At 31.9% G+C, this 22,527-nt stretch overlaps 1 protein-coding gene across 2 annotated transcripts in view; it reads right to left on the bottom strand.

Annotated features, from left to right (window-relative positions):
- Window positions 1-9,158: 9,158 nt before the first annotated feature.
- LOC111708279 (lachesin) overlaps window positions 9,159-22,527 on the bottom strand; it is a 22,634-nt gene continuing 9,265 nt past the window's right edge. The window contains exons 3-8 of one of the 2 annotated variants that reach the window (XM_023481598.1): window positions 20,398-20,519; window positions 19,059-19,147; window positions 12,960-13,095; window positions 12,388-12,474; window positions 11,071-11,162; window positions 9,159-9,850 (exon numbers count right to left, since the gene is read on the bottom strand). In XM_023481598.1, the coding sequence (XP_023337366.1) occupies window positions 9,723-9,850; window positions 11,071-11,162; window positions 12,388-12,474; window positions 12,960-13,095; window positions 19,059-19,147; window positions 20,398-20,519 (654 nt within the window). In that variant the 3' untranslated portion in view covers window positions 9,159-9,722. Of the gene's footprint in view, window positions 9,851-11,070; window positions 11,163-11,314; window positions 11,427-12,387; window positions 12,475-12,959; window positions 13,096-19,058; window positions 19,148-20,397; window positions 20,520-22,527 lie in introns of those variants that run through there. The other variant, XM_023481600.1, reaches the window with a different exon arrangement.

The following is a 22,527-nucleotide window of genomic DNA, read 5'->3' as shown; positions in this document are numbered from 1 at the left end:
ATTCTGTAAATCAAAACGTTTCATAACTTTTCTCTAAATATTAAATTGATTAGTCTAACGTTAGATATATGTCTGATGAAAATATTGTTCATAAAACGTTGGACAATGAGGGCTGAGTTTTAATTTCAAAAGTGTAACAATAATTCTGATGATTATAAGAGCGAAGACTTATGGTTTTTCATTTCAAGTTTAAAGAAAATGAGTTTATGCCAAAAACTCTAATTTTCATGTAATATATCTTTGAAACCCGATGTCGTAGACCATTAGAATTGAAATTTACAAGGTTTAAACCATCGGGTTGGAAAGATAAAGGGATTCGTAAATTTGAAAAAAAAACTTTGTTCCTTTCTAAAATGTAAACGAGTTTTTTTTTGTAACATGCTATTAGTGAAAATTCAAATCTTATAAATGTTTTTTGGACATTAAAGGTTTTTGATTTGCCATTGTTTGATGAAACCCACTGATACTCTGGAAAAGGAAGACGACATTAAGAAATTTTACATATGCATTTTCTGTAATAAAGCAAATGATTTACTAATAGCAAAAAATCAACTTATTAGGTGGAACGGGTCTGTGAACAAAAACAAATGCTGGGTTTCATGTTAATTGACTACTTGAAATCATAACTTCAGTTGGCATGATTCATATTTTAGATTGACAAATTTAGAAATGTAGATTTTTACTAAAATGCAACAATATTTTATCAAATGGAAAATGCGTGTTATTTTTTTATTCATCAATAGATTTTTATGAAACTTTAGAATAGAAAAAAAATGATTTTTTAATCGATTTCTTTTTAAAAAGAAAAAAATGTTAAATAATTTTATTTCGCGTTGTTTGTGTTAAAAAAAATTTAGCACTTGTCTTACTTAATTTGATATTTTTTAACCCCAAACATGAACTCTGAAAACATTTTCATTGTGGTTTGTAAACTAAAGCTAATGCCGCTTTTTTAATCACATTGTAAGTAACATAAAAAAAAAACAAAAAAACTAAAAATTCGCCACAAATTATGATTTTCTAATCTCTACATCTTTGCAAGCTGGTGTTTTAGACTTTTGATATTTCAAGCTATGACTTCTGTTAGATAAGAATGTCTAAAGGAATTGAGTTGTTAATAGGGTTTTTACCGGAATTCCGGGTTACGGTTTACGTACGGAAATGATCTGGAAATTTTTTCCCTTTCCATTATGGAAAAGGTTTAGGAAAACCGGAATTTTTTTCCGTAAAACGTAAATTTCCGGAACGTTGTTCTGGAATTACGGATCGTTACGGAATTCCGGAACGTTCCGGAAAATCGTTCCGGAAATCGTTCCGGAAATTTTCCGGAAAATCGTTCCCAAAATTTCCGGTTTCCGGAACATTTGGTACCAGAATTACATTAAAGGCTTACATATGTAAATACAACACCAGTTAGTAACACTAACAATATATGGATGGATGCCGGACAGTAGAAAAAGTTATACTCAATAATCAATATTCAAAGTTACTATAGTGTGAAATGTAACTGATAAACCAACAAACTTATATTTCTAATCCCTATATCTTTGCTACCCAATGTTGTAGACCTTAAATATTTTAAACTATGAATTCTGTTAGATAGAAGAAAAGGGTCAGTCTGCATTGCGTAAAAAAAGAAAAAATTAACCCTAAACTAATCTAAATTAATTTAGAATTACTGTTCCACATTACTGTTTGCCTTGCTGAATTTTAACTCATTTTATAAAGTGTCCGAAAACATGTTTATTTTTTGAGCTCGTCAAATACACGATGATAATTTCAAGTGATCCTCCATTTAAAGAGGGCTATGCAAGATTCCCAATGATAACGTGTATGCCTTTATCTGATTGATGATTTGAAAATTAGGAGTGCTTTCCTATCTTGTAAATGTATGCTGGACGTTAAGGGTGATTGATTTGTGACTTTTTTTAGAACTCAGCCAGCCACCCACCTGAGGTCGCTGCGTTTTAAATTAATAAAAATATAGTTATCAAAAAAAAATTCAAAATCGTCCATAGGGTTGCGAATTGACAAGTTCTAAAAAAATATTTCAAAAAATAAATATGATACATCATTTTCTTGGAAATTTCATGCTGAATTCAGATTCCAAAACCATTTTAAAAAATATTAAAATCTAAAGAAGTTATGGCCAACTTATGGCAAGTTTTTTAGCTCTGACTCACTCAATTTTCAATTTTTTAAAATGCTTTTCAGATTTGAATTTAGCATTGAATTTTCAAGAAAATAATGTATAACATGAAAATAAAAAATTAAATTTTTTTGTGGCCTTACGGTAAAAACGAAGCGACTTCCGGTGGGCGGTTGGCTCTATTCCAATATTGATCACCCCTACTGGACATGCCACTCCATAAATGGAAGGTCACTTGAAATTACGTCTCTAGTCCCTTAAAGACACACTTTGAGTTAAAAGTCTAATGCTAAAAACTTTCATTTAAAAAACTTTTGCAATGCTTTCATATAGAAACAATATTTTTTTAATAAAGTGTAACGTTTAAAACATTAAGGCTTGAACATTTTTATACAACGCAACTAATAGAACATTTTTTTAAATCTTTCTTAAAAACGAAACAAATTAACAGTTTTGATTGTCAGTTGTAACAAAAAAGTTTTCACAATAACGTTTCGATAAATCGTAAGAAAGGGTGCATTTTAGTAAGATTTCTAAACGTAATTAAAAGAGTTTATATTGGAAAAGTTAAGATGAAACGTAACATAACAAAAAATATTCTTTGCACTGAAATGAATTGTAACGTGCAGAACTATGCCCCAATGACGTTTTATCAAAGCAAAACGTTTGTCATCTTTTAGATCTTAAACCAAGTGAAAGTGTAACGTAAGGTCTCTAAAAATATTTACCTTGCATGAAAGTGGAACGTTAAAAAATTGTGGTTATATTACATAAGCTTTAACGCAACGTTGGGAAAGTTTTTTAAAACGGGAAATGCAAAAGCGTAACGAAGCTTACTGTTTTTTCACTAACATTTACTAAAGCTTAAAATATTCAAGTGCAGAAAATTCATTACGTAACGTTACTCATGCCATAAAATTTCATACTGTGCAACGTAACGTTTCAAACGTTAATACTTTTGATGAACACTGTCGTAACGAAAGCTAAAATCTAGAAAAATCAAAACGTTTACATCTAAACTGTCTGCATTGTCCTATACTCGCGTAGTCCCCTAACCTTTCTAGTGTCTACCTTGTCCTATACACCTGTAGTCCCCTAACCTGTCTACCTTGTCCTATACTCCTGTAGTCCCGGAACCTTTCTACCTTGTCCTATACTCGTGAAGTCCCCTAACCTGTCAACTTTTTCCTATACTCCTGTAGTCCCTGAACTTGTCTACCTTGTCGTATACTCCTGTAGTCCCCGAACCTGTCTACATTGTCCTAAACTCCTGTAGTCCCCTAACCTGTCTACCTTGTCCTATACTCCTGTAGTCCCCTAACCTGTCAACCTTGTCCTATACTCCTGTAGTCCCCGAACCAGTCTACCTTGTCCTATACTCCTGTAGTCCCGTAACTTGTCTACCTTGTCCTATAGTCCTGTAGTCCCCTAACCTGTCTACATTGCCCTATACTTGTGTAGTCCCCTAACCTGTCTACATTGCCCTATACTCGTGTAGTCCCCTAACCTGTCTACCTTGTCCTATACTTGCGTAGTCCCCTAATCTGTCTACCTTGTCCTATACTCCTGTAGTCCCCGAACCAGTCTACCTTGTCCTATACTCCTGTAGTCCCGTAACCTGTCTACCTTGTCCTATAGTCCTGTAGTCCCGGAACCAGTATGAAGTATCCTGTATCTATTGTTGAGGTATTTGTTTAATGTCCAACTTTCAGCTTAACTCAAGGCAAAGTCAAATTAAGGACTTTGTTTACTGTAAGTACTTATCAAACAATATATCATTGAATTGGACCTAATTGTGTTTTAATTTAAATTTTTGTTAGTTTCAGGGAAATTATGCTTCCCAAAAAATTGTGACATCATAAAAAAAGTGCAATTAACATTTATCTATTAGGTTTAATAAGATAATAAAACATTCATTTTTGTAAATGTATAGAAATGGAGTCTTTGAAACAAACTTTGATTTTCAAGGCTCTATATATTTGCAACCTGATGATATAAATCTCTGATATTTTTAACTTCGATTATTTGATCAAACAGAACTCATAGTCTTATGGGTTGCAAAGATATATGGATTAGAAAATCAGAAGTTCCACCCTGGACTAGACACAGGCTATGATGTGGATCAGTGTCCTCAATTTGTATTCAATCGCATTTTCTTCTGTAATTCAGCAGCATTAACAGCAGCAGGTTTAACAGTTTAGTTCTTAAAAGGCAACCAAGCTGTGACTTTCAATCACAGTTTGGCGAAATTTTTACTTTTTAATTAAAAAGTATCATAAGACAATTGTAAACAAAAACCGAACGCATCTCATTCTCGTTTTGGTTACTCCGAGGTCCCCAAAAAGTATTAAGAAAAATAATGAGATTTTTGTTCGCTTAGTGGTCAAATTGTGATAAAAAAGTAACAGTTTAAAGACCGAACTGCTGAATCAGTGTGAATAAGACCAACCACCCCGGACTAACCATGGTGAGAAGCATTCAGTTTCTTATATTCGAAATCAAACGTGTTTATGTCTATAATTCAGCAATCTATAAACTTACAGAACCGTTAAAGCCACGTGCAACATTTGTTGTGATATCTCACATGAACACAGGAATGGTTTTAGCATCAGTCAAATTGAAGATTTTTGTCTGGCAAAAACCTTGTTTAAATTTGGTAGGTGTAAAATGTATAAACAATAAAATTTAAAGGTTAAATTGTTAATAAAAACAGTGGCCCGATGCACTCTGAAACCATTGTATACACTTTTTAGTATTTAAACATCTACAGAAGAAGACATGTGGGTAAAAACATTTATGGTTTACACTCCATTAATCGGTAATGGTATGTTTTACTTTGTCTACGATGAAAGCATATTAGCTGAGAGTAAACACCAGAAAACAGATAGTCACCCCTTTTCCAAATCATTAATAAACAAATGTACAAAACCGAAATAAATGTAGAGAAATTGTAGGAAAATATGTATTAAAAGAAAAATTGTGCTTTGAACCTCTTTAAACTTCAAGTACCGCGCCGACTCTCAAGGAGCTAGAGCAAGCTGTACAAAACCCACACAGAATAAATAAAGCAAAACGGTATAGTACGCTAAATGAACCATGTGAATTGGGCTGCAAGGGGATTATAGTTCTCCAAGGAGAATTGAATTCAATTCTCCTTGATAGTTATCTACCTGTGTGCTCAGTTAGTTATAATAATATTGAAATACTATGCAGTACGCTCTCAGTATAGTTGATGGCCTATACAATTAGGAAAGGATTAGCGTACATCACCACATCGTCGGGATTGGGGAACAGGGAGTCCTAGAAAATGAAATTGTTAGAGAGTCCTCACCTTTTCAAAATGTTGCCTAAACAAGAATTGAATCAACTGATCGGAACTAAACTCAACATGAAGTGATCAACTGAACAGGAGTGATCAACTGAACAGGAAGTGATCAACTGAACAGGAAGTGATCAACTGAACAGGAAGTGATTAACAAAACAGGAAGTGATGAACTGAACAGGAAATGATCAACTGAACAGGAAGTGATCAACTGAACAGAAAGTGATCGACTGAACAAGAAGTGGTCCTTAAAACAGGAAGTGATCAACTGAACAGGAACTGATCAACTGAACAGGAACTGATCAACTGAACAGGAGCTAATCAACTGAACAGGAACTGATCAACTGAACATGAACTGATCAACTGAACAGGAAGTGATCAACTAAACAGGAAGTGATCAACTGAACAGAAAGTGATCAACTGAACTAAACATGAATTAATCAACTAAACAAGAAGTGATCAACTAAACAAGAAGTGATGAACTGAACTGAAAGTGATCAACTGAATAGGAAGTAATCAACACTTGAGTGATTTGACAAACCAACCAGGAAAAGAATAAAACATCCATGAAAGCAAATGATGGCGGAAGAGAAAGTATTTTAAAGCTGAATCTCCTGGTTTCTGATTTCAAGGAACATCCTTTAACCTAAAAGCTTTTAGAATTAATAAGGTTGAAAGGTTGAACTAACCAAACTTATTAGATTAGATCCAGGATCAAATTTGAGGTATTATATTAGGTTAGAAGAAGTAGGGTAGGGGAATTATAAATAACTCTATAAAGTTAACCTAAATATATAAAATATACAAACAGACTTATCCTTTTGGCTCTGTGCTCTACAAAGTATGGTATCTGTACTTATAGACTGACTATTATATAATATCTAATGGATCTTTACTCAATATTCGTTGTACTTTGCTTTCGTTTATCTAATGTACTATATTGTCTTTGTACTCTATTGTCTCTGTACTCTATTGTCCCTGTACTCTATTGTCTATGTACTCTATTGTCCATGTACTCTATTGTACTCTATTGTCTCTATACTCTATTGTCTCTGTATTCTATTGTCTCTGTACTCTATTGTCTCTGTACTCTATTGTCCCTGTACTCTATTGTCTCTGTACTCTATTGTCTCTGTACTCTATTGTCCCTGTACTCTATTATCCCTGTACTCTATTGTCTCTGTCCTCTATTGTCCCTGTACTCTATTGTCTCTGTACTCTATTGTACTCTATTGTCTCTATACTCGATTGTCTCTATACTCGATTGTCCATGATTAATTTGATAAAATTGATCTCAAAATTTTTGAAAATTCGGGTGTTTTTATACATTTTAAAACAGATGCTATGAATTGAATAATAGTAATAATTAAAATCTTTTTGAGGAAATAAAGAACAATTCTCGAATATGGATAAAATGTTATTTTCTTCATGAAAGGGGCGCAAAGTACACCCAGTCTAAAATAAGCTCTAGATCTCAGCTTATAAAAATAATTCTGCATGCTACAGATGGTTATAATTAATTTTAAATTATTCATTTCTTTATAAACTTTGACAACAGAAACTTTGTCTGTCTTTGTTCTAGTTTCAAAATGAAAATATAACTTTAAGTTTTTCTAAAATTGAAACTTCTTCTTGCCCTCCATCTCCGCCCCCCCCCTCCACCATTCGTATTCCCCCCTCTCCTTTCTAATTAATTTTCCCCCTATCTTATTTTCGAGTTTCTATTCCAAATTTTATCAAATGAGCACATAATTTTGTTTCCATTTAAAAAAGAAAAAATAAAGGATTTAGATAAATCATATTTTGTTCATAGCTAAATAACTGAAAAGCAATTTTTCCGTTAAATAAAATGTGATTCTGGGAGTTGACATAACAACGCAATTTTCTGAATTTGTAGTAGAATATATTTTCCCTGCCTCAAGGGAGAATGCAGACTGTTGCAAACAGTATTTTACAAAAATAAATAAATGCTGGACAATGGAAGTCCTTTAATTGAAAAACAAAATTTCGTGTAAGAAATAAAAACAAAAATTAAATTACAGGGTGTCCCAAAAGACATGGGAATTCAGTGACGAATTCGATATCGTCTTTGTTATGAATTAGCATTGTAATACCTAATTTCAAAAGCCATATTATTATTATGTCTGCTAGAGTTTATTTTATGAAAAGGGTAAAAGACTACAAAGATGTGTCTATAATGTCTCCGCAAGATGAACAGTGAATACGGACAAGTTTACTCTGTTTGCAACTGTAATTTTCTTGTTTTACTAAGTACAACCGGTTGCAGTCACAACATAAACAAACAAAATGTAAACATAGCAGACGAAACTCTTACAGATTACAGCTTTCTCAGTAGGTATCACTATACTAAATCGAAGAATTATTTGAAAAGACGATATCGAATTCGTCACTGAATTCCCATGTTTTTTGGGACACCCTGTACTAAATATTTGTCCAGCCAAGGTTTGTTTTTAAGGCTAAACCAAGCCACATGCACAAGACACGAGGTGTTAACAGTTATCCCATCAAGTTGTGACTTAAATATTTTTCTTGTTAAAGTAAAATAAAATGTTTAAAGATTATTGAATTCTAGACCAATTAGGGAAATTGAATTGAAATGAAATGGAAGAAACCGAAATAATCCAGCCCTGGTTAGTTCATGGTGCTATGTACATGGTTAGTACATGTACAATGTACATGCTATGTACATGGTTTGGTTAGTCCTTTATACGGACCTGAATTTGATATGTGTAATGGTATTTTTTGTTGGTTTCAATTATATTTTTAAATATAATTTTATTGTAAAATCTCTGGTAATGTTAAAACAAGAAAAGGAATTTATTATTTAGATAGATATTTGCACTCATAATGTTGTTAACTCTACATCAATTCTCTTTAAAACTCTCTCTAATTCTCAAACCTATTCTCAATTCTCAATTCTCTTCAAACCTGTATTCGAGTAACTATACGAAAAATATCGGTCTTTTTATCTTATCTCATAATACTTTCATTAACGATACTTTTTACTTTGTTCGATAACTAAATGTATTTAAAATCCAATTCCGGTTTAGTTTCAGTTCCGGTTTAGTTTCAGTTCCGGTTTAGTTTCCATAAGTTTCAATTTCTAAATGTCAAAAGTATTGAGTCACAACCTCCGATTTTCTTAACTCTATTTCTTTGCAACCTGATGTCTTATTAGATTTTTTAAGTTTGTGGCAAAGACTCAATTCCTATCTTTATTTAAACCGTTTAGCCGTTTAGCCGTTTAGCCGTTTGGGTGTACAGACGTTTTTTCAAAACTAACAAAGATTAAAGATTTTTTGTTGCACAGAAAATCGTTTTGACAAGGAAATCTTATCTTGTTAAAATACTGATATCTATTCTTATCAATTATCAATGATATAACTTATTATGATATTTCTCATATTTTTTTTCTAATCAATACAAATTTACGCTTATACTTTTTACATATATTCTTTCTTTATGATTCATAAGTTCAATATATTCACATTCATGATTAGTGTTAATTAACGAATCTATTAGATTATTTCATTATATTTTCTTTAAAAAATTGAAACTTGTATTTAGTTGAAGGTAAAGACTTTTACACGTCAATTTTTAAGATTACTAGAGGGTTCTATTGAGATTTAAGATTTTATAAAAATTATAATAAATATTTAAACAAGGTAGAGGTTTCTTAGAAGTACAACTATAAGTTAAGGAGAAGGAGAAGACCTAGGTTTAGGAGAAGGAGAAGAACCAGGTTTAGGAGAAGGAGAAGACCTAGGTTTAGGAGAATGAGAAGAACCGGGTTTAGGAGAAGGAGTAGAACCATAGATTTAGGAGAATATAGAAAAACTAGGTTTAGTAGAAAGAGTAGAACTATAGGTTTAGGAGAATATAAAAGCAATAGGTTTAGGAGAAGGAGAAGAACCATAGGTTTAGGAGAATATAGAAGAACTAGGTTTAGGAGAAGGAGTAGAATTAGGTATAGAAGAAGGAGAAAAACTAGGTTTAGGAGAAGGAGCCTAACTAGGTTTAGAAGAAGGCGAAACTAGGCTCAGGAGAAGGAGTAGAACCATAGGTTTAGGAGAATGTAGTAGAACTAGGTTTAGAAGAACGATTTTAACTAGGTTTAGGAGAAGGAGAAGAACTAGGTGCAGGTTTAGGATGATGGGTAAAACTAGTTTCATATTTAGGATAAAGAGAGTGTGGGAAGGTTTAGGAGAAGAATTAGAACTAGGTTCAGGATTAGGAGGAAGAAAATGTGGCGAGGTTTAGAAGAATGATAAGAACTAGGTTTAGGTTCAGGATGAAGAGAGAAGAATGAAATTTCAAGGACGGAGCCGTGTTGGATTTCATCTCTGCTGGCTGCTCTCCTGCAATAAGGAATCGTGAAGAAAATTTAAATATTATAAAATAGAATTAGATTTATTGCATAGCTGGGAGAAGAAATTATCTGCATTGGATAAAATATGGAAATAATTTCATTTTTCAAATTCTTCTAAACACTGACGAATTTCTCCATTCCTGTAGATATGCTTCATGTGTAGAATAATAATATTTAAAGCTTTGTTAAAATTATTTTATTATTTAGATTTATTTCGAACAGTTGGTCGTTGGTTATATGTATTCCTATAATGGATTTTGGAATTTCTAGAATCAAAATTCTGGTTTCTAATTTAATATCTCTGCGGCGGCGATGGTGTAAAATCTTAGATATTTAAATTCTTTACTCCGAGTTCAATATCGAGATTAAACAAATCTGACGTTTTTTTAAAGATATTATAGAAGCAGTATGATTAAGGAAAATGTCTCGATTTTACTAAAGATGATATAGGTTTCTATGACCAATAATGATCAAAAAGATTTGGTTTGTTTTCTTCGCAAACACATACAGTTAAAAATCCCAATAAATGGGTTGATTCGACTAATGCTATAAAATACTAAAATATATAAAACTAGTTGAATTGCCCTGCGTTGCCCGTGGCATTAAAAAAAATTGGAAAAAAAATTTGAAAAAAAAAATTCAATCTTGAAAAAAAAATGTTTAGCCTTTTTTACTCCCAGGTCGCCCAATCGCCCAAAGGTTGCCAATTTGGTCCATCATTTGGCAAGCTTTAGCTATTCATATACAAATATATATATATATGTATAAGCGAAGAGCTTTATTATATAGATATATGATATAATAATATCATAAACCATTCTTAGATTAAGAGACAACCTATAATAGAGGGTTTTCATTTGAAGGTTCGCTTGGAGGTTTTTATTAGAAGTTTTTGTTTCGGTGGCTTTCTTTTGGAGATTAATATAGAAGATTTACGATCGGAGGGTTTTAAGTGGGAACTTATATCTTAAGTTTTTTTTGTTACATGGGTTTCCGTTATAAATTCTTTTTTAGAGAATTTTTTATCGAAAACCTCTTTTTGGAAATTTTTTAATGGAGTTTTTATAGGTAATTTCGTATTGTAATTTCTATCAAAGGTTGAGGTCTTTTTTGTGTAAATTTCCAACAGAGGTTTTATTGGAAATCTGTATTTGTTGTAATTAATCTATTGAGATTTTTCTTTTCGGGTTTTTTTCAAAAAGATCTTACCGTCAATTACATGAACCCTCACTGTATCTTCTCTACCCAGAGTTGGTCCACAGGTAAACAATCCGTCATGCTCCATTCTTGATCTACTGATCCTGTAATATATAATCCGTCATGCTCTATTCTTGATCTACTAATCCTGTAATATGCAATCCGTCATGCTCCATTCTTGATATACTGATCCTGTGATATACAATCCGTCATGGTCCATTCTTGATCGACTGATCCTGTAATATACAATCCGTCATGGTCCATTCTTGATCTACTGATCCTGTAATATAGAATCCGTTATGCTCCATTCTTGATATACTGATCCTGTAATATACAATCCGTCATGCTCCATTCTTGATCTACTGATCCTGTAATATACAATCCGTCATGCTCCATTCTTGATATACTGATCCATTAAATACACTCCGTCATGCTCCATTCTTGATATACTGATACATTAAATACAATCCGTTATGCTCCATTCTTGATATACTGATCCATTAAATGCAATCCGTCATGCTCCATTCTTGATATACTGATCCATTACATACAATCAGTCATGCTCCATTCTTGATATACTGATACATTAAATACAATCCAACATGCTCCATTCTTGATATACTGATCCATTAAATGCAATCCGTCATGCTCCATTCTTGATATACTGATCCATTAAATACAATCAGTCATGCTCCGTTATTGATATACTGATCCATTAAATACAATCTGTCATGCTCCATTCTTGATATACTGATCCATTAAATACAATCCAGCCTCCTGCTTTTGCTACTGTTTTGTATATTAAGCACTGGTTTTTCTTCATTTTAAGTTAAAATTAGTTACTTTCATATTTAGAAGTTTTAAATTCTTTAATCGTTTTTGGTTTATCTGCAAAAGAAAGTAATTAAAATTAATGCAGATTAACAACAACTGTTGTTTTGGTACAATAAGAATTTGAATATTTTTTGATTTTCAGCGTAATATCAAGGCTTTTTACTTGTATTGTATACAAAGAGAATCAGAAAACTGTGGAATAGGAAAACGACATTAAAGCAGTATTAAAAGTGTTTTTGATGTTGTCACAAAGCATCTAGTTTTATTAGAAACTTAAATATCAATTATAAAGTGTAATGGTCTATAGCACACTGCACAATAGCTGTATCTCCTGTTCCATGGGACTATTTATGATCACAACTTGAGTCTAAAAGTCGTCTTCCTCTTCCACAGCTTTTGTTTCTGGTTCTCCACACACATTTACAGAATACCATAAAAATATACTTTGATATCTTACCCACACGGCTTTAGGTTTAAATATAGAATAAAAAATACCTGAGGATGCTTTCAAACATTTCCCCATTTTTCTCTAGAACCTTAGCTCCAAACCCAGGACCAGTCTGACCCATCCAATCCAGTACTCTACATAGTAATATATAGATTAGGTTACTCTAGAACCTTAGCTCCGAACCCAGGACCAGTCTGACCCATCCAATCCAGTACTCTACATAATAATATATAGATTAGTTTACTCTAGAACCTTAGCTTCGAACCCAGGACCAGTCTGACCCATCCAATCCAGTACTCTACATAGTAATATATAGATTATTTTACTCTAGAACCTTGGCTCCGAACCCTGGACCAGTCTGACCCTTCCAATCCAGTACTCTACATAGTAATATATAGATTAACAGTCTGACCCATACAATCCAGTACTCTACATAGTAATATATAGATTAGTTTTCTCTAGAACCTTAGCTCCGAACCCAGTACCAGTCTGACCCATACAATCCAGTACTCTAGATATATATATAGAGAAGTCTACTCTAGAACGTTAACTCCGAACCCTGAAACCATCTGACCCATCGATATCCTAGATTGCAATTATGAACATAATCTATCTATACCTTGAGTTAAGGTACCAGAAGACTGCCATACTCTCATGAACACCCTCGCCCTTGTTGACTAGACACCTGAGCTCCAACCTGCTTCCTTTCTTCACAAACAAATCCTGGTCCTTGTCCTGGATCTCTGCCTTAGCTTCTACAATCATATATATTATTATATACAGTGAATCTCAGATATATGGATACATAGCAAGAGTTTTCTAAACAGCTTTCTTCATGCCGCAGAATAATAATAAAGCATAACAACTGTCATGAACAAATTTCAAGACGACATTTCACAAGCTCTTGCTATGTACACTTATATGTGAAATCTACTGTATCTATATATATATATATATATAGTTAGCACACATTGAGCTCACAACTTATTTATTTTAAATCTGTTCAAAACGATTAGTTGGTTCCCCTTGTAGAAACATATTCAACCCTTTCTTATAATGATTTCGTATTAATGTTTTTGCGGAATTTCCAAAGAAATTAATTTTTGCCACAACAACCCTAAACTGTCAGATTCCTATATCTTGGCAACCTGATGGTGCAATCCTTTGATGTTCCAAATTTAGATCATTTGATATAAAAAACACAGTTTGAAATCTCCAAGGTTTACAGCATTGGGTTGTTCAGATATTGGGATAAAAAATTTGACCTTGTGGCAAAGACTTAACTTATTTTTTTGGGCAAGATTGCAAGATTTGTACGTAGTGGACTATCCATGCTTTAGAATAGTTTTATGGCCTTATTTCTGTAAATCCGTGTATATGTACTATGCAATCTAGATAGAAACCTTTCATTGTTAAATATACTGAGAAATAGTACAACATTAGATGTCGGTTTGTTCAGAATATTTAATGAAATAAGTGGAAAAATTGTCAAATCATAATAAGAAAGTTATATCTGACATTTGAAAATTTCCCTTCTTCGCACTCTTAATGTGTTGAAAAATAAAGTTAAAGGAAGGCATATAAAGAATTATACCCAAGAACTGTTGATTGTCAAGTACTCCAATGTTCCAATCTCAGATATTAAATCATTTTTACTTTTTGACCCTTAAATTTATCTAGTTTTCATTTTACACAATAAAAACAACTTGATTACGCAAATTGCGTATTATGGATTTTAAAACTATTCTCGTATCAATAGTTTATCAGAAAAGGAGCTATACATGGTTACTCACCAAGGATGAGACTGTAAAGACGACATGAAACTCTTTAAATTTGATGATTCTGAAGTAATATTAAGTTTTCTGTCTTGAATAAAATCTTGTTATGAGGCAAAGATAAAAACCAAGTTGTTTACAGTTGCAGGGAATCATTGTTATGGATAAAAGGAAATAGACCGTGTAAATTCTGTACAATCGTCGCTGAAGTCTCATCCTTTGTGGTTACCCCTGTATGTGTAAAAACTTGAAAGATTTCAATCTAAAATAAATAACTTAGTTTCATAGAAAGGATACGGTTAGATAAAAGCTATATATAACTATAGCAATATCTTAGAACTAGAGTAGTAGCATTGAATGGCATGGCAAATAGAATTTCCTTTAAAGGAATTGAGTCTTTGCAACAAACTCTGATTTGAAATACCTATATTTTTGCAAACCAATGTCGTCGACCAAAGAATATCTTAAACTATAAATTCTGTTAGATCAAATAATTTAAGTTTCAGGTTGAAAAGATTTATGGATTAGAACAGTTTAGCTCGTGGAAAAGACTCAATTTCTTTGAAAGTTCTTCAAGTGTCACAAGCAGTTGATATAAAGATCGTGGTTATTGTATTGAAAAAATTAAAGTAAAATAAATTGAAACCTGCTTGTTATCAAATACAAGCTTTTCACACAAAAAAGATACAAAGTAATAAAGGGAAGAATCGCCACGAATTTTAAAGTGAATGCATTTTATGTTAACGAAGTTAGCTTTACAGTTAGCTTTAAAATGCAGGAAATTATTTTAGATTCTTTTTTACATAAATTGGTATCTCTTCCTTTGAAGCTAGAATAATATTTACCAAGGTTTTGCATAATAATCTACCTCATCAAAATTTGACAAATTTGCATTAAGATGCATTAGGCAAACCAAATAAAAGGGCCCTGTCATTATTTTAAAACCAGACCTGCTCAAGCTTCATCTTTTTGTTTTTTATCTACTAGGTTTTCAGGTCGTTTCGCTCTAATTTCATTTTTATTTTTTTTTTAACTCTGAACTCCTAAAACCTTCCCTCGTGGTTAATTGCCATACAAAATTTGGGCCCGATCGATTCAGCCGTTTTGACGTTTATTGGATACAAAGGGACAGACAAACAGACAGACAAGCTAACTATGTTTATAGATGTTAAATTCTCTGCTATAGAATAACTATGTATGTAGTATGATGTCGAATATTCAAACTAAACTACGTTGTAAACCTCAAAATGAAAACAGAAAAATCTGCGAAATATTACCGTATTACACTGTAATTTTGTTTAATGGGACCGCTCACTTATTTGGGTAATTTAAGGGTAAACTAAACAGCCTATTCGATGTTGATTAGTATTAGTCTTACTTTTTAAATACAACAGTGGTCGGGGAAATCGTAATTTCATGTGACCTTCCATTAAAAAAAAGGAAATGCGGAAGTCAAACCTTATAGAAATCCAACGTATAGAAACCGCTACGTATTGCAACAAGGCGTATTTCCGGGAGAACATTTTTTATATTTTTGAGAAATTAAATAATCAGTGTAAAGTAGATATAATTTTTATAAAATCCTTTTATTTAAATGGTAAAACGGAATTTTATGAAATCGTATTAGCATTACTGGAGAACTTTTTTATACTTTTAAGAATTTTTTTTTTTTAAATAAAACTGTAAATAGCATTTTTATAAAATATTTTTTTAAATAGTAACATGCAATTTTATGTATAACCATATAATCATTCATCATTTATGTTGTCAGTACATAAATCTGGGGGACCTTAAACACAATAGAGAGCAGTACAAATGTACGTATTACTATTTTGCTCCTTTAATGTCTAGGGTATGTTAAAAAAATAGAAATTATGATAATGATAGTGATAAGCTACAATGCTTTACAAAAACGTTTAATTTCTCAAAAATGTAAAAAATGTTCTCCCGGAAAATAAGCCATGTTGCTATACGTAGCAGTTTCTATACGTTGGATTTCTATAAGGTTTGACTTTGGAAATACGTTATGGAACGCGCAATTAAAGATATTTTTTTTACGAGTTAAACATGGATCAAACAAAGCTTTTCATGGTACCGTTGTGAATCGTATATGCCACTTTTAAATGTAGGGTCACTTGAAGTATGGTCACGGTCCCTATAAGGAAAATTTTAACAAACATTTTAAATTCTAATTTTACTTCTTTATATATAATCTTCAAACGAAACATCTGTTTTACCTTTTTAAACAAAGTCTTTAAAGAAAAATATATCTTTTAATATTATTATATATAATTTTATATATATTTTCATATTGCAACCAAACTTTTGAAGAAAAACAAGAAAACAAGATTACCCCACTGTAATGGAAAGAATAAAAACGAAATGACCTGGAGAATAAAGTTAAGCTTATCTTAATTACAGAGTCCACAGTATAGCAAAATTTAAAAAATTCAGATTTATAATTCTCAATTCTGAACAAGCATAAACAGGTGTCAACAACAACATTGATTTAATTCAAAACTTTGCATGAAACAACATAATTCAGAACTAACTAAAACTTAAATTAACTCCGAAAAATATGCTCTTTCATATAAATAATATGAATTTATAAAAATGCTTTAACAAACTAATTAATTTAAGTCTTTGCCACAAACAAAAATTGTCTAATTACTATATCTTTGCAACCCGATGTTGGAGACCTTTAATATTTTAAACTATGAACTCTATTAGATCAAATAGTCAAAGTTTAAATAAGAAAATTTCAAAAACTCAGTTCCTTTTTAAAAATCGTAAATTATAATTCTCATAGTTTCAATCTGTTATTTAGATAATAAATCTTGAAGCTAGAATGGGCTGAGCGCTGTGGCTAGGCTAGAATATGCTAAGGGGCTGGGTTATACATATAGAACTATTAAGAAAATAAATCTGGGCACAACATTCAGATGCCCCTACCCGTTCCGAACAGGAAATACATCGTGATTTACTTTTAGATCTCTATATATTTATATAGGATTATAGGGTCATGTTCAGGATTAACATTGTTTTAAAAAATTGCATTAACTTGATATCTCATCTCTCAATGGTCAAACCTCAGAGCACAGTTCCAAAGAAATGAGAGAATGAGTTCAACTCTTTTTAACCGATTTAATTTATTCCGTCAATTCAAAAGTCCCCGACTCTGGATTTGAAAAGTTATTTTTTTCATATTTTCCTGATTGTAAATAATTTTCCCCAGAGTGAAAGTGAGGTGGCGAAAATTTAGTTTTTCCACATAAAATATTAGCAACTCTTTCTTTTTTGCATCATCATGCCAATTATACAAAGAAACCATAAACATCAGAATATTTACTTTTTTAATTACAAATTCTAAAAGATATTAGGTTGGCACAATTAATTCTTTTGATTTTATTTTAATCTGTTGAAAAATAACTATATCGGTAAAATTGATTTGTTATTTATTAGATTTTATGAGGAGCTAACTTTTAACTTCATTTACTTTCCCGCCCTCTAATCTTCTTCTGCATTTACAAATGCAATAAATGCATTAATTTAATGCAGTGCAACTTGAAATATTTATTTAACTTCCATTGATTTAAGTTTAAGTTAATCAGATTGGAAAATTTTTCTTTTGAGAAGTTTAGGTTGGATAAAGGAGAAAGGGGGCGGGGGGGGGGGGGTATTTGATTTTTAGAATTTTGAGATTTTAAAAATTATCTAAATCAAAAGGCTCAATGACGCTTATAACCAAAGACCAAAATTATAAAACTTGAAAATAATTATTACCCATTTATCAAATTAAATCACATGTATCTTACCAATTATCTAAAGCAAATTTTGATCACCAACATTTTTGGGATATTTTGTTCTTAACATAAAAAAATCTAGAAAGTTTCGAAAGAAAAAGGTTTAAAAATTTTTTGATTATAAAGCTTAAAAATTATAGAAACTTTGATGGTTCATTAAATTAAACAAACTGGAACAAAATTGGTTTAATCTCGATGAGTAAATATAAAATGATTTACTTTTGAAATTGTAGGACAGGAAAATGGAAAATTATAAATTTCAAGATATATAAGATTTAAAAAGAAAATGTTCAACATGAAGTAAAATTATAAAAGAATTAAAGAAAATAAAAAGTAAAAAATATAAATAAAATTTACAAATTTAAAATTTAAGGATAAATAAATAAGGGGAAGATTAAGATTAAAATATAATCTTTAGGATTATTTATATTTAATGTCTACTAGGTAAATCTTTAAACAAGAACACTAAAAAATCTATGATTTGATACCAAACATGACACATTTTCATTGATTTAATATTTCGACATTTTTAGATGTCATTATCGAAGGGAGGTCAAACTGAAGGTCGGATATATGTGTCTATATGGCTGATGTGGTAGCTAAAAATATGAGAACATGTCTGATAAACTTATTATGATTGAATTAGAGTAAAAAAAGTTGTATTTTCCCGTATTTTCTGAGTTCATGGAAATCAATGAAAATCACTGGAAATCAATGGAAATCAATGGAAATCAATGGAAATCACTGGAAATCAATGGAAATCATTGGAAATCAATGAAAATCACTGGAAATCACTGGAAATCACTGGAAATCACTGGAAATCAATGAAAATCAATGGAAATCAATGGAAATCAATGGAAATCAATGGTAATCAATGAAAATCAATAGAAATCAATGGAAATCAATAGAAATCAATGGAAATCAATGAAAATCACTGGAAATCAATGGAAATCAATCGAAATCAATGGAAAGGAATGACCTTCATTCTTAAATTTTCTTCGTGATCTATGTAGAAAACCAAAATTAGAGACTGCATTGCAAAATTTCAGCCTTATATCTCAATGTTTAGGACTAAACGCAGCCTGTACAAAAGTTGGTGTCAAAGTGTCGAATTGTATCTCCCGCCCCCCCCCCCTTTACCTTCCACGCTGAGAAAGATTGGTAAGCTCATTTTTGGTTCTGTGTTTATCTGACAGTGATACTCCCCTTCATCCTTCAGTTGGGTATACCTAAACAATTCACAATTCAAAAATAAGAGAAAGGAAATGAGTTTTTGCCACAAACTCTAACTGTTTCCCTCCTATATCTTAGCAATCCAATGTCGTAGACCTTTGATATTTCGAACTATGCATTCTGTTAGATCAAATAGTCTAAGTTTGAAATATCATCGGTTTACGCCATCTGGTTGTAAAGATATAGGGATTAGAAAATTTGAGTTTGTGGCAAAAACTCAATTCCTTTAAATTAAAGGTAGTGAGATTTTACCAGAAACTATAATTTTTTATTACTTTATCTTTGCAATCCGATGTTGTAGACCTTTCATATTTCAAACCATGAGCTCTGTCAGAAGAAAAAGTCTAAGTTTAAAATTTTAAAGATTTACACTAGGGTGTAAATCTAATATTGTAATTAGAACATTTGAGTTTGGGGCAAAATCTCAGTTTCTTTTTTGAACAAATATTTCGGGAAAGACAAGGGAAAGGTTTATTGGCAAAGAAACAAATAAAAAATCTATTAAAAGAAACTGAATTCTTGTCACGAACATATCTTTTCAATCCATTTTCGTATGTTCCTTAGATATCAGAAAATTCGAGTTTGTGGCAAAACCACAATTCATTCGGAAAAATTTATTTTAACGGAAAAATGTAATGATTAATGGGCTTTATCAAATACAATTCCAGATGTAAATCTTAGAGAACTGCTTGATCCAGGGAAAAACAAACATATAAACTTTTATTCACTGAAATTTCAATTCCTGTGGAATTGTCAAAAGCTGGTAATTGCATTTTTTCATGATTTTTTTTTCTCAAAAATTCAAAATAAAAGAAATAACAACTTTGCAAGCTGTAAGCGTTCAAAGAGGCAGCAGTATCTTTCTAATAAACGTAACTTTTTTATCGTAAGATTTAACCTTAATTATAAATTGTCCAAATGGAGGGGTGGTATTTCATGTTGGCGAGTTAAAAAAAGCACTGTTATATCATTCGTTCACTCCAAGTAATTTAAAACTGTTCTTTTTAGACTTTTGTGACTTAAAGGGGCTGAAATATTACACTGTGCACTTAATGTCTATGATTTATAGGGGGTTTTAAGTCACATTGGTGCTGAGCCTCCTGGAAAGAAAAAGTTAAAGATTCCTGAGGATTTGAATCGTTGATCCATGATTTGAACCAGCGGTAGGTAGATTCGCGACCTTTCCAATTCATTATTTCGATCCCTGGGTTCAGATATCAACATTTTGAATTATGTATTAACTGACCTTATCTGAAGGCTCCAAGAGTCTGATGAGTCTGAGTGCAAAGAGGAGAATCTTCTGTCTCCTGTGAAGGTGTGAGCTCCGCTGGTCAGCACATGGAGGTCACCTTTCCGTATCCAGGATACCTAGATAGATTGATAGATATATCTTGATTAATTTCTGTATCCAGGATACCTAGCTAGATAGATATATCTTGATTAATTTCTGTATCCAGGATACCTAGATAGTCCAAGGTTGCCCGACACTCCACAGACCAAAACAATTTGTTTTTTTTTCACCACTTTTATTAAAGGCCTCAAGCTCTCAGGCAAAAATCTATGAGAATTTCGCCAATTACTTCTTAATAGGCTAACAACAAGTGTTTCATAATGCTCAAATGGACATGTAAAGGCGTACAGAAAAGCATACGTGAGTTACAGTGCATAAAATCAAAGCCCAGGGCATTGCGACACTTCAAAGTCGACGCTGTCCTAAACATTAATGAGACTTTTTATGAGCAGGCTGAATCTATGCCGTCAGATATCTTGAATAAACATTTTGAAAAATTCTTCGATTTAGTGCAAACATATTTTATTAGATTCATCAGATATTTAATTACGCTTAATAAACATTATAATACTAAGGATAATTTAGCACTTTCAACTTTTTAAAGGATAACATATTCTGTTTTCACTGCATGAAAACTGATGGTAAATTTCAACACCTAATTTAAGTATAAATCGACGTTTTAAGCAAACAAATTTAAGTATTAGGACAAGTCAGCCCCATTTACCATATTTGATCAAAGCTGCACTTGGAAGTGAGAGATTAAAGCACTTTTACAACTAGCATTAAATCATTGAGTTTCTCTAGTTCCATTTATATTCAAATTGAAAATTAGAATTAGTTCACTAAAACTCTTTTATTTCAATCTCTCTTATTTTGGTGGAAAAACTTAACGGTTTTGTTTATAGCTAGGGAAAGTGGTTTACTGCTGTTTTACGGATTATCCAGTTTTGAATATTGAATAAAAGTAAAACTTGAATCAAAGAATTTACGGAATTTCTGTCAGAGAAAGAAGAAATTTGATATTCAGTGCTTTTATTGGACAGTATCAGAGAGTCCTCACTTGCAAACATACTTCAACCTTGCAAATGTAATTTTATTTTTTCCACTTAAAGATGTTAAATGCTGTATTTTAAGTTTTTATTTATTAGCTCTATAAGTCCACCCTGACCTAACAATGGGGAGAGAGTTTATTTAATTTTAATTCGATCGCGTTTCAACACTCGTTAAAGGAATTGAGTGTCTGCCACATTTGAGTTTGTTGCAAAGACTCAATTCCTTTACTTAATATCCTTTTATGATTTTTATTTAAAACGCATTCACCGACAAAAAAAGTATAAAATTAAAAGAGAAAAACTAAAAAATTATGTTTAATATGTCAAATTGTGATCGAAAGTCACAGCTTACTGGGAAAGATACCAAAATGTTAAGTCAGCGGAAATCGGTATGATACATAATGCAGGGTTAAAACTTAACTATTTATTGTAACAGTGGGTTAACTGTAAAGGCTGGTCATCTATTTATGGTACACATGTACTTCCTGGAATGCCTCGTAAGGACTTCTTATTTAAAAAAGGCAGTTTGGCTTGATTTCTCCCTCTAATAGGAAGTTGAGCCCAAAACCTCCTTGTTATACATCTCTTATGACGCATTTACTCTGCTTTGAAACATTTATCATTCCTATATAAGGAAGAAAAAGTGAGTTCCAAAGGTACCAGGGCCGTTTTCCGACAACTTCCTATGCAAGGAACTGTGGATGGAAATGACCTCGCTGCCTTAGGACTAGACAATCCTTCCTCTTTGAGTGATTATATTCTGCTTCAAAGCAGAGTAAATGCGTCATAAATGAAGTAAAACAAGGAGGTTTGGGCTCAACTTCCTATTAGAGGGAAAAATCAAGCTAAACTGCCTTTTTAAATCAGGAGTCCTTACGAGGCATTCCAGTTTTGGGACGATATGAATACAGTGTATTATAAAGAATTGAACAAATCATCTTCAAATTAGTAAAACTTAATTTCCACTGTTTGTCTAGCTCAGGGTTTAGTTGTCTAGCTCAGGGATTAGTTGTCTAGCTCAGGGTTTAGTTGT

The sequence above is a fragment of the Eurytemora carolleeae genome, unplaced genomic scaffold (genome assembly GCF_000591075.1).
Source record: "Eurytemora carolleeae unplaced genomic scaffold, Eaff_2.0 scaffold872, whole genome shotgun sequence".
NCBI lineage: Eukaryota > Metazoa > Arthropoda > Copepoda > Calanoida > Temoridae > Eurytemora > Eurytemora carolleeae.
This window is presented reverse-complemented; position numbering and strand designations above follow the sequence as displayed.